Source organism: Corvus kubaryi, unplaced genomic scaffold, assembly GCF_017639235.1.
Source record: "Corvus kubaryi isolate FWS band 111438036 unplaced genomic scaffold, C.kubaryi_AGA036_p1.0 37357, whole genome shotgun sequence".
NCBI lineage: Eukaryota > Metazoa > Chordata > Aves > Passeriformes > Corvidae > Corvus > Corvus kubaryi.
Window position 1 is genome coordinate 7401948 of NW_024581117.1, and position 16346 is coordinate 7418293.

At 37.1% G+C, this 16346-nt stretch overlaps 1 protein-coding gene across 14 annotated transcripts in view; it reads left to right on the forward strand.

Moving 5' to 3' along the window:
* Positions 1 to 16346, forward strand: part of PRUNE2 (prune homolog 2 with BCH domain) — a 138120-nt gene that overhangs the window by 23977 nt on the left and 97797 nt on the right. For 11 of the 14 annotated variants that reach the window (XM_042033145.1, XM_042033149.1, XM_042033147.1 and 8 more), the window contains exons 2-6: positions 3185 to 3289; positions 3746 to 3948; positions 5207 to 5370; positions 12321 to 12473; positions 14951 to 15048. In XM_042033145.1, the coding sequence (XP_041889079.1) occupies positions 3185 to 3289; positions 3746 to 3948; positions 5207 to 5370; positions 12321 to 12473; positions 14951 to 15048 (723 nt within the window). The remainder of the gene's footprint in view (positions 1 to 3184; positions 3290 to 3745; positions 3949 to 5206; positions 5371 to 12320; positions 12474 to 14950; positions 15049 to 16346) is intronic. The other 3 variants (XM_042033146.1, XM_042033150.1, XM_042033160.1) reach the window with 1 other exon arrangement.

Sequence of the window (16346 nt, forward strand, 5' to 3'; positions counted from 1 at the left end):
GCTCTGTGTTTGTGTGGGGTGAACGTGTATGAAGGAACGGGAAAAGTTTTTTTGCCTTGATACAGTGAGCCTTTTGTAGGCATTCCTGTTTATACTAGGATGAGTCTTCAGTATTTCTTATCTTGCAAGATCACTTCATCTTCTCCATTAACAGAGGAAAAAAAAAAGTAGAGATAATGTAATTTTTGACTGGAATATTGTAGTTTGATCAATCACTGTAGTTACTTGTCCTAGGCAAAATTTTTACAAACTTGATTGCCAGTATTGGAGTATGTTTGAATGTATCAGCTGTTTGATGCAGGTAGCAACCAATAAATGATATTTTTACTGCAGTTGCGTAAAGGTGCAGTTGTCATACTAATGCTTTTGTGTGTTAATAGATAACAAAACCGAACAGATACGAGTGTTTCTTCGTAGTAAATATCTGAGACTCAGATCTCTTAGTAGATTGCAGAAGTAGCCTAATGTTTATAAATGTCTTTCCTGAGCACAGTAAGTGAATGTTAATCTATGCAGGTCTGATCTAAATTGAGTTATCCTGAGTGATGCCATCTGAAAATGACACATAATTTCTTTAATTCATTTTATCCCAGGCATCCAGTGTTTGTGCATTTTACAGTTTACCTTGAATCTAGCCAAACAAAAACTCATCAGCATGAAGAGAAATCACTGGTTTCCTATGTAGTTTAATTTAAGAGTTCTAGCTTCATCATTAACCTCCTAAATTTTTTAATTCTTAGAGATACTGACAGTTCATGTTTCCACTCAGGTTTAGCTGTGATAACTGCAGGAGGTAATCACATTTTAGTGCTATTGTAGCTTAAGCCTTACTGGGCTTATGCATCTTTGTCTTCTGGATTGTGGGCTTCTCTGCCTGGATTTTTGCTTGGAAACACCTGTGAGAGGAAACCTTACTTCCCTCTTACTTCCCTGTGCCTGCTTCTCCTGAAGATAGCTGATTAGCATGCAGCAGACCAAGCAGACTTGTATCTGAGATGGTGAAAGAGGAAGCAGTCCTGTAAGATAAGCAGTATGCTTGGATGGCGTACTTCAGGGTTGCATTTATGGACAGTATATATGGAGAGTATTTGGAGGGTTATTTTTACTAAATAACAGTTAGATGGTAAAAAGCCATTCATTCTGCTACACGCGGCGAAATGAAATATTGGTGAAATCATGTATCTTGGATCTGCAAGAGGGGAAGGAGAAGAGAAAAAAATTCTGCTCAGTGAAAAGCAGGAAAGGTGGGGGGAAAAGTATTGCTGATCACCGTCTCTGTCACAGAGGGACCTTGACAGGCTTGAGAGATGGGCCTGGGCAAACCTCATGAACCACAAGAACAAGTGCAAGGTGCTGCACCTGGGACAGGGCAATGCCGAGCACAAACACAGGCTGGGTGGAGAGGGACTGAGAGCAGCCCTGAGGAGAAAGACTTGTGGGTGTTTGTGGAAAAAAGCTCAGTATGACTTGGCAATGTGTGCTCACAGCCCAGAAAGCCAATTGTGTCCTGGGCTGCATCCAAAGCAGCGTGGGCAGCAGGGCCAGGGAGGGGATTCTGCCCCTCTGCTCTGCTCTGGTGAGACCCCACCTGGAACACTGCATCCAGCTCCAGGGTCCTCAAAATAAGAAGGACATGGACCTGTTGGAGTCCGGAGGAGATCCATTAAGTCAATCACAGGGCTGGAGCAGCTCTTACAAAGACAGGCTCAGAGAGCTGGGAATGTTCAGCCTGGAGAAGGCTGCAGGAAGACCTTAGAGCGGCATTCTACTACCTAAAGGGGCCCTACAGGAAACCTGGAAAGGGACTTTTGATGAGGACATGTAGTGATAGGACAAGGGGGAGTGGCCTTAAACTGGAAAAGGGCAGGTTTAGATTAGATACTATGAAGAAATTATTTACAGAGTGGGTACTAAAAGAAGGATGAGCTCATGAGCTTTATTTTCATTCTTTATGGTGTCAAATCAATCAGAAATGCATGCTGCAGAAGAACATATTACAGAAATCATATTGAAAAGAGGTACATGGAGGCAGTTTGTTGCTCATGAAGACTTAGAGCATAAATGAACATATGTGTTCCAGTCATTGTATTGTTCAGAAAGCTGTCTGTCTTTCCTGATATATGGGGAATGGAGAATGTGTCCTGGATTTGTTACCCAAACATATTTTGATGGCTGTGTTCCATTACGGGAAAGAGAACCTAAGTTTATTCCTTATATCCAGGTAGAACTAAGACTGGACATAGAGAAAAAAGATTACCTTAAAAAAAATTGCACATTTATCATTATTAAGGGTAATGTAATAATTATGTGCTTCTGTTGAAAGACTAAGATTTGATATCCAGAATTCCAATTAAAAATAGCAAGAAGTACATCAGCCTGTACACTCCAACAACAAAAATGTTTACTTGTATGTATTTGTTTATGAAACGTCTCTTAGCATCAGTCACATATGTTCCAACAATTAAGAAGCATTCAAAGAAAAGAAACTGTAATGTTTCTGTGCAGCTAGCTTGACAGCAATGATGTGCACAAGAAAAAACTTCATCTTATATTCTGTGTGTGCAGTTACGAAGAAGGTAGACCCTTCCCTTCAATACATTGCTTTCACACAGTAGGTTTGCCTTGTCTTTTCCTCTTGCTTGGAAGGCTCCAAATTTTATTAAGTGAGAAAAATTCAAAGCTCATAGCACTTCATCTGTGTTCAGCTTCTGAAGATTCAGGGTGAAAGGCAGTTACTTTGTCTATTTACTGATTTCAGCTGAGTAAAGAAAAAATTGTAAAACGAAAATGAAAATTTGCTGCATATTATTTGCTGTGTATTTTGCTTTGTGTATTTTGGACTGTTTTTCTAAATGGATTTGTGAGGTGTTTTGAAAAGTTTTTTCCACATGTACATGAAGCTGCTGCTTATCTGTTACTTTGCTGTGAAAAGGGCTTCTGTCCGGTTCAGACCTCATTGGAATCTAAACTACTGTCTCTCGTGAAATTTAGTTTTTGGCTTTCTTGGGGGCTATGAAGCCAAGGCATGTTTGATCCCACAGGATGTCCATTCCTTCAGCCAGTGGTGAAAAATGCTACGACTGAGAACAAAGCCTGATACTTACCTTGTCTCTTGAAATGTCGTGGTGATTTGACTTTTTCTCATAATTTCCACTCATGGCAATTGTCTTCTCATGTGTTACAGAACAGGAGCAAACGCCTGGAAAAAGTCCATGTTGTTCTTGGGAATAAACCCTGTGATTTGGATTCACTTATTTCTACCCTGGCCTATGCCTACTTCCTAGAAAAGGTAATGGTAAAATTGGAAAGAGTGGTCTTAATTCACTTGTTCCAGGTTGTTACAGACATCTTATTGTTAAATCAATTACTCTAAAAACATTTTTTCTGGACAATGATTTTGTTATTATCAGAGTTGAGTATTTAGAAGATAAATAATCTACATTTCTTTCCATACAAAAATGAATGAGTGGTTATTAGATGGCTTATTGAATAGCAGGAAAAAATTACTCCTGTGCTTCATTCCTTAATCCTTTTTCTCTTCTGGTTTCCCAGGTACTCTGTAGGAGGCAAACAGAGACAGATGAACAAAAAAAAAAGCACAATTTAAGTTTTTTTTAGTTAAGGGGAGAAAACCCCAAACACAAAATTCAGGCTGTTTCTAACTGCTCACTCTGCTGAAATACCTTCCTGATGAAAAACAGGGCCAATTTTATGCAATTCTGACAGATGCACACCTATGTTACAGGTCAGTCCTCCTGATGTTCTTTGCTTACCTGTGTTGAACATACCAAGAAGAGACTTCAGCTACTTCACTGAGACAAGATTTATTTTGGAAGAGCTGAATATCCCAGAGTCATTCCATATCTTCCGAGATGAAATCAATTTGCATCAGCTGAATGCTGAAGGGAAATTGTCTTTAACACTTGTAAACAGCAACATGCTGACAAGGTATTGCGTTTTTTGTACAGTAAGATGGCTTATTGAGTGAGTTTGAGCTGTTGCAAAAATTATGGTTTTTCTGTATTAATATTCATATTGCTATGTTAACACAGACCTAAAACAAAGAAGCTAAGATATATTTTATCTTGCATTATTTTCAGTAAATGTAACAGGGTGAACAGTCATCTTTGCATCACTTTTAATGGAACTTCCACTTCTAAGAACCTTGTATTTTCACACAGATTAGGTAATTTAATTGAGTCAAATAGTCTGGAAGTTTCCTGTGGCCAGTAGATAAGAGATCAGAGTTTTTTTCCTGCTTCTTAGCTTTCCTTTAAAAGTCTTATATTGATTTGCAGGTGCCCAGACACTTGCATATGTGCTGATAAGATGGCTGATGGATTATTGTGGTCCTTACCAACTACAGCCTTTCAGAAGGCTCAGAGTTGCTCTCTGTAAGACCACAGTCCATATGCCCATTTTTAGGAGGGACTGTTTACAAGACCCTTGTGAATCTTTTATGGAGAGCCTCTTTGTAATGGTCTACCTGTCTTGCCCAGAGTGGAGGATGCTGTTTGCTTCCTGCTCTCCTTAGAACTTCATTTAAGACAAGTAGCATCCTATGGCCCCATCGTACTCTGAGAAGTTTATGGATTAGACTAAAAGCAGGGAAAATCTGAAGAGAGATATGTGTGAATCTCATAGCTGTTGATGTGTTAACTGCTGTCAGCTCAGTGCATCATTCACTCCTCAGTAAAAATTATCTGTAAGATCTGCTTTTTATTTATTACTCTCACTTCCTGTGTTTCTTCCTTCTAAAGAATTACAGTAGGTATTTCATTATTAAAATTAGTTTGGCTTGGTCACTGCTATTGCAAACAGAAACATAAAGTATCTAAATGCAAGAAAAAATTTTTTTTGTAATGTTTCAGAATATTCAGTTGGGAAAATCCTAAATCTCCTCTATATAAAGAGGGCTATTTTCAGCACATGTAGAAATATTTTTTTCAAATTATTAGTTTTTTATAGATTTTTGATGAGGAAAATGTCGTACTTGGTGATATATCAAGCAGTAAAAGAACTCTGAGCACTTAATTTAAAAAATCACAGGCGTAGGACCTCTGTGATGTCCTTTGGCTTTATAGCAGGCTTCAGGTAGCTGTAACAATGCTGTTGTAGTCCAGAATTTTTTAAAAAATGTTGCACTTTTTGCTGGGCTGTCTAAGCAGCTATAAAGATAAATATATGTATAACTTTTACTTGATAGTGAGGATAAAAGTTTGGAATCAGCTGTTGTCAAAGTCATCAATCCAGATGAGCAATGTGACAGGAGCCTGGAGTTACAAGCGTGTTCTTCCTCTTTAGTCGTAAAAGAGATTCTTCAAAAGGCGCCAGAGTTAATCACTCAGCAACTGGCTTATCTCCTCAGAGGTGAGAGATTACTCTTTATATTAAATACTGAAAGGTTTAATGGAGTGTTTCTGAATTTGCTCATGCAGAAAGAGTGTGATCCATTCTTTGGTTAACAATCCCTTTAAAGACCACAGGAAGCTTCATAAAAGAAGCAGGGAGTAAAGAGTTTGTTAAAGAGTAACATTATATTGAATATTAAAAATGTGCATTTAAAAATAGGCATGAGAGGTCTTTGCTGTATCACTAGACAAGAATATTAAATGAAGCTGTCGACATACCAGCTGGGTAGCTGGAAAAGCTGTGCAGTTCGTTGATTCCAGGGGCATTGTGGACAACAATATGGATTGGAATCTAATATTTACAAGTTAAAGCTTCTCCCTCCCAATGGTGGTACTTTTTTATAGAACCATGTTTTAATGGCGTGATGCAAAACTTCTGCTGTTTAAAAACAGTGTTACCAAATCTTCGTTATGCTCTCCTTTTCTTTTGTATTGTATGCCCAGCAGAGTACAAAGAGGGGGTGGGCTTCAACAATCAGAAGTATCTTCTTCTCTGTCTTGGAAGTTCATCGTTTGTATTCATTTTCTTGGTTTATTTGCTGCAGCAGAACTTTCCAATTGGAAATAAAACTGGTGTTGAAAAGAACAGTCTCTACTTTTAAGTTACTTCCGAATTTTAATAATGTTCAATGAATTTTATTGGTTTTCAGTTTTAATTATGTGAAACTGTTAAATGTCCTTTTAAGAAATTAATGTGGGTATGTTTAATGAGGATTATGAAAACTTGTCTACATTTAGACTTCAGAAGCAACTAGAATCTTGGCTTATCATTGTACTCATCACTGTGATAACTAATAAACATGTTATAAGAAATCACAAAAGTTATTTTTTTCTAAAATATTCCACAGAATAAGCATTAACAGTAACGCAGCATTTGGCTTGCCCTTATGGTATCTTTCCATGCTAACAAGCTTTAGTTAACCTGCTATGAAACTTGCTGTTGTCTGCAGGGACGGCAAGATGAACGACGCAGAATTTGAGTCCAGAATAGAATGGGATGGAATCATTTAATTAATTACATGCTCATTTATATAGCCTTGTTCACAAGAGATTTATAACATTATTGGGTTCTTGACCATCCACCTCCCAGAGTGATTGGCTGAATGCTATGACACCCATTTCAAAATATTTTTCCCAGTGTGGCAAACAAGGCTGTGCATAACAAGTTTGCACTTGTGAGATAAAGTCTTGGTTTACAAAACCCTCTACACTGTTTTCAGCTAGCTTGTGTGAGAAAGGAGACTTTCACAAGTGGCTGTAAAAATGGGAAAATAAATCTGCCAGCTCTTTTAGCATCTACATGAAATGTTTTTGTAAGCTCCAAATTTCGGTTGAGTATCTTTCCAGGAATCTAAGCAAATGACCAAGCATAGTAATTGGTTTTGGATACAATACAAGAAAAAGATTTTTGGGGAATATCAGGATACTTGTTTGTTGGCCGAGAGTCAGGAGGGAGAGGTCTGAATAATGTTCAAGAACATGTTCAAGTACTGTATGTGGATGTGTCAGCATGTTTTGTGCCTCTAATCTGCATCCAAATTAAAATAAAGTGCTTTTATTAGTGTTTGCATTCGAGATAGCACTTCCAGTTTTCGGGAATATAGTAGCTAATTTTAATTTTTTTTTTATCAATGAGTAATTACATTTTGATTATTATGTTCGGTAGTGCATAGTGGATAAAAAGTCCCTGCATACCTTCTTTTGCATGGTTTGAGAAGCAACTGGCAAAGCCTAGGGAACAAAACACAGCTGCACCTGAGACTTGATGCTTTGCTACTCCCAGAAATGCAGCTCATATGGATAAAAGGTGCAGCAATGCAGGAAGTCCTCTTGGTCTCTTAAAACAGAAAAAGTTACTGGTACCTACGAATCTTTCATTAGAAATTTAGAAAAGTCAGTGAACCCATCACTGGTCTTGATGAGATTAATTAAAAAAAAAAAATTAGAGGTCATAGATAGTGATGTATGTAAATGGCAGATCAAACTACAACAGTCTGAAAATAAAAGATTAAATACAGCCTGCCAGATCTAGCTTTTGGGTTTCTTTGCATATATTGTGGTCTTTTATCATGAGGTATAGCTTCTTAAATTCATCTTACCATAGCACCGGAAACAAAGGGACCATGTATCATGGTCTGGAAGGAGCGGTGGCTGTTTTATTCTCACAACTGATGAATGTGGAGGCTCGCAGGTTGTCGCCTCTCTCTAGGGGCACTTCACAGGCACAGAAGCTGCGAAAAGGCACTCCTGTGTTTTTCACATTTTGTTACGTTACTTCCAATGTAAATCTGTATATGATTAGTATGTCTGAATTTCAGGTGAAGTTCAGGACAGAAGGACAAAGTAGAAGTCACGAGTGTTAAGAATTAGGATTTTATTTGCATAAAAATGGTGAGAGAGGCTGTTGTCTGAGTCTCAGAGCTGGGAAGGCCTCTTTCATTTTCTGGCATTCCAGTGAGTATTTTGATACGAGACTTGTAAGATAATATAAAATCTCGTGTTTGAGTAATTATCATGTAGTGACCTGGACAGTTTCATTTTTTGTCTGTTTTTGAAACTTCTTTTTTTCTTAGAATCTGTTAGCAATTTTAAAATCTTAATAAAAAGGCAGACATTTATAACCTGCCACATTTCAACTTTGAGCAAACTTTACCCGCTTGTCTATGTTTAAAAAAAAAAGTCAAGAGAAAAGATGTTTCTTGTGAAACTGAGCATTATTGATTTAGGCATTTTTATATTTAAAGATTTTTTTTTTTTTTAGGTGAATGCTTTTCTGGTATCTTTGTCTCCTTACCAGACGTGATATAAGCTAATTCTACCCTTGGGCTTTTGATTAGAGCCTGCTTGGAGAGTCAGTGTTGTACAGCCATATTTGCCTGAAGTTAGAGCTTGTGCTGTCCCTGGATTTGTGCCAGAAGCAAACAGTTATAGAACCTGCCAGAGTCCTGGGCCTGTATTATTTTATTTCCCAAGAGATCTTTATAAGGGGACTGTTGCCAAACTCAAGATCCATTAAACTGCTGAATCATTACATTCTCTGTTGCAGCCAGCTGGCAAGGATGTTATTCCAAGTACTCACTGTCAGGTATCTTGGGTCAATGCACTCTCAAAAATGCCTCCTTATGTTTATTTGTATAAGGCCTTGAAGGATGCCACAAGGTGCAAACTGCAACATGTAAATATAGACAGATTTCCAGCAAGAGCATCAGCAGTTTTTTTAATGTGAATCTGCTTTTGCTAGTGATGAGCTGCGTAGTTGAGGACTTTTCATGGTCTGTTGGGGCAGTCTGACTTTCAGTAGAGAAGATTAGTTTGTTATTCTAGCCACCCAGACAAATGTTAAGAAATGCCCTTTTAAGGACTTTGGGAATTACGCCAGGATTTTTTTGTTCTGTCTTGTGCATTGGTCAGATGATTCACATGTTCCTGCACTGATGCATCCTTAATATATATGCTAGGAAGAAAGGATCATTTTGACCTGCACCAAACACTGCACTTACTTGGACTGACACTTTTTAAAATATATGGAAGCAGTTTTTTTGGAGGTCATGCTCCTCTTCTCCCTAATTACATTTTATCGCAGCTTCATCAAATTTCCTGTTAATTATAATAAAGATTGCTTACTTGGATATGTTTACAATTTTGGTTTGTGGTTTTTTGAGGGTTGTGGGGGGTGTGTGTGTGAGGAGTGTTGAAGTATACTTTCCATGAGGAACTGTTGGTTTTCCCCCTTTTCCCTGCCCTTTATTTTTCCAGGTTATGGAACAAAACCTTGACAGGCGAAATGCCTGTATTTTCAGTGTACTTTCTCTCAGCCATAAACTTAAAATTCAGGAGATGCTTGTGCTGTTCTTAATGTTTTCCCAAAACGACTTCTGCCTTCATTAGATCATGTTTAATATTAATGCACAGCAATTGCTTTTGGCAAAACTAATGCTTCACTTCCAAACTGCTTTGCAAAAAAAGAATAAAATGCACATTTTTTAAGAGCCTTAGCCGATTTTCCAGTGACCTCTTCTTCAGAAAAAAAAAAAATGTGGTAAAGTGTGATGTACACAAGAAATAATATTGAATCTTGTATTGCGTATTATATATTTTTTTCTCTGCTTGTAAGCAGACAGAGCAGCCACCATTATGCTTTCAGAAACCCTGGGGGAGTTGTACCAGCACTCAGTAAAATCTGCAGGAGATTTCTGAGACCATGTATTGCTTTTACAGCAGGTATTTATGAGACGACACATGACTAAATGGACTAATGATCTTTGGTCAAGCAAAATTACCTTAAGTGAACTCTTTTTCTAAACTACATGGTATCTTAACCCTCATAGGAATACTGAGGATGCCTGGGAGAGATGAGGTGTGCCTTTCTTTCCTGCTGATGAGGACAGAATTGAAGAATGATCATAGTATGAAAGGACAAGTAAATGTTGATCTTAGGGCTTGCTAGTAACATCCTAGTAATTTGAGAATGATCCTTTTCTGGCTTTCATCCTAGTAGAAGAGTTATCAATTGCAAGCACTACAGTATTGTTGTGACTAGTGACAAAAGCAGCCTTTTAAAAACCTTTTTAAGGTGTCTTGCCTATGGTGAGTGAAGCTCACGTCATGTTTACTTCCAAACTGGTGAGCTTGGTTGGATATACAACTCACAACTCTTGTTCTTCTGCATTTTCCTGTATGTTTATATTAGGATTTTCTCTTCTTGGTCTTACTCAAATGTTCCATTCCCTGAAGCACACACAGCTGTGGTAAAAGTTCCATACATTGTGTGTATCTGAGGTTCTGTGCAGATGGACAGACTGCCTAACTCATCCTAGTGCTGCTGGAAGGCTTAATGGGATATGCTGCAGCCTCCCTCCAGTAGGTATGATGAATTTGAGCACACACTGTAGATCCAGCACATTCTGCTGGAGTCTCCATTTCCTTTGTGTATGCATGAACAATTTCCCTTTCTGTTTCTGGAGGAAGAAAAAAAACCAGACAATTGCTGTTGCTAAAATATTTCCGGCAGCCTGGTCCCTGAGCTGCCATTTTTCCAGATGCAGCTCTCTGGTGACTGAAGGCGTGTTGTGGGGTGTCTAATTCATTCTGGTCGCCACTGTTCCCAAGTTATAGCATATATCTCAAGAATATATATGTAGCACAAGCACTGTTATCTGCTATGGGGTTGAACAACAAAGGGATATTTTTAGATGAATTATCATGGAAGCTGCTGATTGAGAAATTGTCTTCCTGTTAGAGGGACTGAAAACTAGGCCTTGAGTGGGGTATGGGTAATGGGTATAGATATCCTGGGTGCTTTATTTATCAGTTATTTACCTGTAGAAATTGAAATGTGCTTGTTATGGAGCCAGGTTTGTGTACCTAAATTTAGAAATGTCAATCTGGATCAGTAGACATGATTTTCATGCAGTCTATATTTATTGAATATTTTTAATACTATCAAATAGAGCAGGAGCATTGTGTTAAAGTGATTGAAAGACTGACATAAAAAACTGCTGTGAATGAAAAGAATATTGGCAGTTACAATATCTGTAATAGAAACACAGAATAGAACGTCATGTATTTGTGTTTAATTCCAGAAATTAGTGTCTGATGGGGAGCACCTTTTGGCTTATTAAGCATTATTTATTATTGAATCCACACTGGATTTGTCTAATAACTAATAATTTACTTAGCATGGCACAATTCTTTTGTTGCAAGTGCTTTGTGAAATTTGAAGAAATGCTGTTTGTTATTTCATGTGATGACATTGTAGGAGAAAAGAAAAATGAATATATAGTAGATGTTTGGATCCTAGCTCATTGGATGAGATTGAGGGTGGCAGTGTCAAGGTTTTTTGTTTATTCTTTTTTGCTCTGTACTAAAGCCTAAACACTTTGTTTTGCAGTAACTATCTTACATGTACTCAGAAATGTACTCATTTCCTCATTGACCCAGCATGATGCAATGAAATCATACACTTGTTTTAAATTCTTGTGCACAATAGAATAATAAATAATTTCAATGCTGAAGTATAAGATTTTATTATCTTCACTTTACTGTGGGTGATTGGAAGCAAACACTATCTTTGGGTATATTAATAAACGGGATCCCAATCTCCAGGGAATGAAAGGGTGACTTTGTGTGCAGGACATAGTTGTCTGAAAAGACATCACTCTCACTTCTGCATTGTAAGATGATTCCAATCACTATAAAGTTATTTACTGGGTTATGTCCCTCTTAAATTTTGAAATTTTGATTATCTTAATTGGTGTTTTTTTGATGCATCCATTGACAAGAGTTAGCCAGAGTGAGTTATACCACAACGGCCAATGACTTTAAGATCATTTAGTTCCAGCACCACTGCCATGGACAGGGATACCTTTCACAGTTCCAGGTTGCTCAGAGCCTGGTCCAGCTGGGCCTTGAACACTTCCAATGGATGGGACATCCACATCTTCTGTTCTGGTGGCTCACCATCCTAACAGTAAAGTATTTCTTCCTTTTGTCCATTGTAGGAGTTCACTGACATGTCTGTAGAAGGAAGGCTGACAATGTGGATTTATGTTTCAGAACACACCAGCGCTTAGTCTAGTGCTTGGAGAGAGGAATATAGGCTGGTGTGCTGTTGGCTGCTGCTGGCTGTGCTGCACAGCTGTGTTGGGTGGGTGTACAGAAGCATGCTGCACACCGTGGCAGCCCTGGGACCAGCCAGTTAGCTGTAGCAGAAGCACCGAAGAGGCGCCTAGTTCAGATTTAGGACCTTCATGTTAGGAGGATGTTTCTGTGTGAATTCAGTGAACTCTCAGAGGAAACAACCTCCAAGAAGGAAGGGGCTTGGGAAGCAATACAGTAAACCTTCTTGTTTCTGTAGTACCTCTTTGATACTTACAGGAGACACTGATTTTTTGTCTTTCAATGTTTCAGGAAGCATTCTCTTCAAGTGCATGTCTTTGGAGGCTGACAGAATTACAGAGCAGCAGGAGAAAGTACTGTCAATCTTGGAAGAAAAGTTTCCAGATCTTCCACCACGAGAGCAAATTATCTCTGTTCTTCAAGAGACTCAGTTTAATGCCCAAGGTAGTGCAACTTCCTTCCATTTTTCAGACCTGTTTCAAATTTATTTATGTAACCATATCAGAATATTATTTTATTGTGTGTGATGGAAATAGGTGCAGCATGCTGTCTTCATTGACAGTTAAATGTAGTATATTAATTTTAAATTAAGTTGCTTACATTCTAAATCATGGAATTGTGATTTCTTTAGGAACTACTAAGCTCATAAATAATCTTGTATTGTTTTTACAGATAAAATTAACATTAATTTTTTTCATATATTGTTTTTACAAGTGTATGCTCATCAAGAATTTATGTTGATTCACATGGACATAATAAATATGTCAGCCCATGTGCAGAAATTGTGTTGCAATTGCCTATGTGGTGTGCAGCTAGATTTTGTTTTATGACTCTTCCCAAGTTTACTACTATGTACAGGTGAAGTGAATTTGACATCAGACTAAGATTAAGGAAGCAGTGAGAAAGTTGAAATTCTTTTCCTTTCTTTTGATAGAAGTACCGAACAGAAATATTCAGTGATCTAAAGTGGCAATGTTCAAACCCAAAATTTAGTAGCAGGCTTTTAAAGGAATGCTGTGAAAACCTGAAGAAAATTGTTGCAATAACTCTTACATTTTTTTACTAGAATTTGCTGCCAAGTTGTTACCAAAGAGTGAGTGTTAAATTCCTGAGATATTTCTCTGTTAGATACATCAGGTAAACACAGGGTCTGTGCAGACTCAGGGTCTTTTCTTGTTGTTCTCTATCTGCCGATATGCAGAAATCTAAATTTCGACCATCAGCCTAAGACAGCTGCCCTATCTGGGAGATAAGGACAGAATTTGAGGTGCTGCTTCCTTTGCCCTTTCTTTCAGTGAGATCACAAGCTAATTTAGTTCCGGTCTGTAAACGTTCATATTAATTCTCTTAAGTTCCTCCACTCAGGTAGTCTTAGTTCAGGAACGAACTGTATGCTGTCTAGATTGGAAAGTGGCAGTGAAAGTGACTTTTATAGACATCAGTTCTTAGTTCTGTCAGTTGCCAGGGAAAATGGTTTAGTATTGTTTGTCATGAAGTTTTCCCTAATATCAAATGCAAAACTTGGACAAGTATATATGTAGTAGGTTTAGTCTACTTGGTACTGGTTGCCAGTAATTTATGTATGTCACATGAGACATGAGGAGGGCACTGTCATGCACTCGTTTTGCTTATAGCTCCTGTTTTATATGTATTATAAGGTACATATTTAGTGTATATTCATATGACATAAGCATATATTGCATGTGACTTTTCTGTTAGTAGGATGCTGCTGAGTTTCAGAAGCCCCTTGAAGGATGTAACCACTGCTGAGTATTTTACCTTATTTACCTGTTATTTCAGGCAGTATTAGGACAATTCAGCAAAAAAATTTCCCAGTTTCATGCAGAAATAATGATTTATTGGCCTGAATTAATTTTTTATTTGAGGCACAATAGGTTGCAGCCCACCAGAAAGTCTATAGGTTATATGCAAAATTTTTAAAATTACAGATGTGTAAATGTTCATCTTGTTGCTGGATTGAATGCGGTAGCTGGACTCTGTACAGGAATAGTAATGAAAGGATTAATTTCCTTGACTCAAGTTGGTATTTATTTCCCTCTTGAAAATCATTAATACAAGCACATGGTGAGTGTTAAATTCCTATGCTGTAAAGGTTGGTGGACATTTTAGTTGTTGCCCTGCACTAAGATAGGTGGCTTGCAGCATTCTTTACATAGACATTTGTCTATCATGTCTGTATTGCAATCACATGACATAACTATGTTCTTCTACATAACATGTATTTGTTTTGAGGATCTTTACAGCATTTTAGACAAACATCTCCAATGAGGGAAGCTTAGTAACCTGGATTTTCAATACAGTGTGCTTAAACACGCCAGTATGTCTGGTTGCAATTCCGATGATAATGTTTCAATAAATATAAATATATATAAATATATACTTAGTTCATGAATGGTTTGATGGACATAAGAAAAACCCATTGGTGTTATCAATTTGTGAAGAAGGTCAGAAACGTTTAATGGCTGTGTTTAGAGAATATCTTAAGTGGCTTGCTTTTGAATATTTCCACAGGTGCTTTTCAATATATTAGTTATTTCAGAAGTATTTTATATTGGTGATTTCATGTTAGACCACAGAAATGGTCTATCTATACATTTATCATCAGCTGGAATTATGTACACTTAAAAAATTGAATGTTCACACAGGAGCACAGGTGTTGCAGGAGACTTAATTCTTCATACTTATTGTTAGTGTGTATCCTCCCTTAAATCTCTTCCTTAAAAAAAATCCCTCTAGAAACATTAAGCATTGAAATATTAATATTGGTTTTAATTCTCTCATATGATATGCTGAAATACAGAAGGTTCAGCATTAAAGTCTAAGCTGTGTTTTTAATTTATGTTGATGCATATGTCAGCTGTAGATATTTATATATATGGAAATTCATTTCTTTTCTCAAGCAGGTGTGATTATTGAGGAGATTATGCTCAAGGATCTCAAGGAGATTTCAGATGGAGAAATCAAAGTAGCAATTAGCACTGTGTACATGTCACTGGAGGTAAGAGGAATCTTAAAACAACATGTTAAACAGCCTTATTGCATATGGAGATGGTTCTTTAAAACAGATTGTGAACAAGTTATTTTCTCAATATTTTTTCAGTATGAGCAGAATTTTCAATGATTTAATTAACTTTGAGAGAAGTAATAGCTGTTTGTTATCTGAGTTACACGATTATGATATTATGATTATTCCCTCCCATTAAATTGTACCAGGATGTGTTAAAAACAATGGCATAAACAAATTGCAGCCTTTGGGTGAATTGAAGGTGTGAGCGTTCTGTTATACTTCAGTTGGTAGTTACTAACTAGGACTTTGTCCTACCTTTCACTTACAGTGTGGCATTAAATTTTATAAAGTCAGCTCTCAGCTTTTTGAGGGGACATGCCTTCTAGAAATCTGTTTTGAAACTGTGTAATGAAGTTAGTCCATTGCCACACTGCCTAAATTAAATGCCTATTGGTAGAAACAGAAGTACCTCAACAGGCCAGACATTAGTAAAATTTTGATCTTTTCAATCGAAACTATAGATTTGTCTTTATGAGTATCCCTGAGACAACCTGCAAGTGACTACTTGGATTTTGTTTCTTGAGCAGTCCCAAACATTTTGTAAAGGCTTAGGGAAAACTCTTGTGTAGTATGCTTTGAATTGTTATCTCAAGACATTAATGTTACAGATGTCAGTGGCTATCTACCTGAAGGAGAGATATGTGTTTCTGGATATTCTGTAAAAATATTATTTTAAAAGTATGAATGCTTAGATCACTGGACAAGTATGACGTGACACTATTATTTCTGATTGAAGTTTGCATACTGACATATTGATTAATATTAAAACCTAAGTGGTCTGAAGAAAATCTCAATAACAAAGACATTTTTATATAGTACGTATTTGTAATTTTCAGTCTCTTCATTTGCTTGCAAGTCACCCATACAAAAGTATTTGAAATGTCAAAGAAATTGTCATCTACTTTTGCAGTAAATCAAAACTTTTTTTATACCTCAAGTGCTACTTAAAAAAAAAGTAATTCTCTTGAATAGTTCTTCCATTGTATGTCCTAGGATTTCCTACAATATGTGTCTTGTGACGCTTTTTACAAAAAATAAGGTGCTTCTGTGGTTGAAGAAGTTTTTGGTACAATCCAGCTAATAATTATCTCTGGATTTCTGCTTGCATACTAAAATATACAAAGCAAATTGGGTAGCAAAGCTTCAAGAAATGAAAGAGAATCTATTCGTTTTCTGTTAGTTGTTTCAATATTAAGCAATCTATACCACGAAAACTGCATTGCTTTATG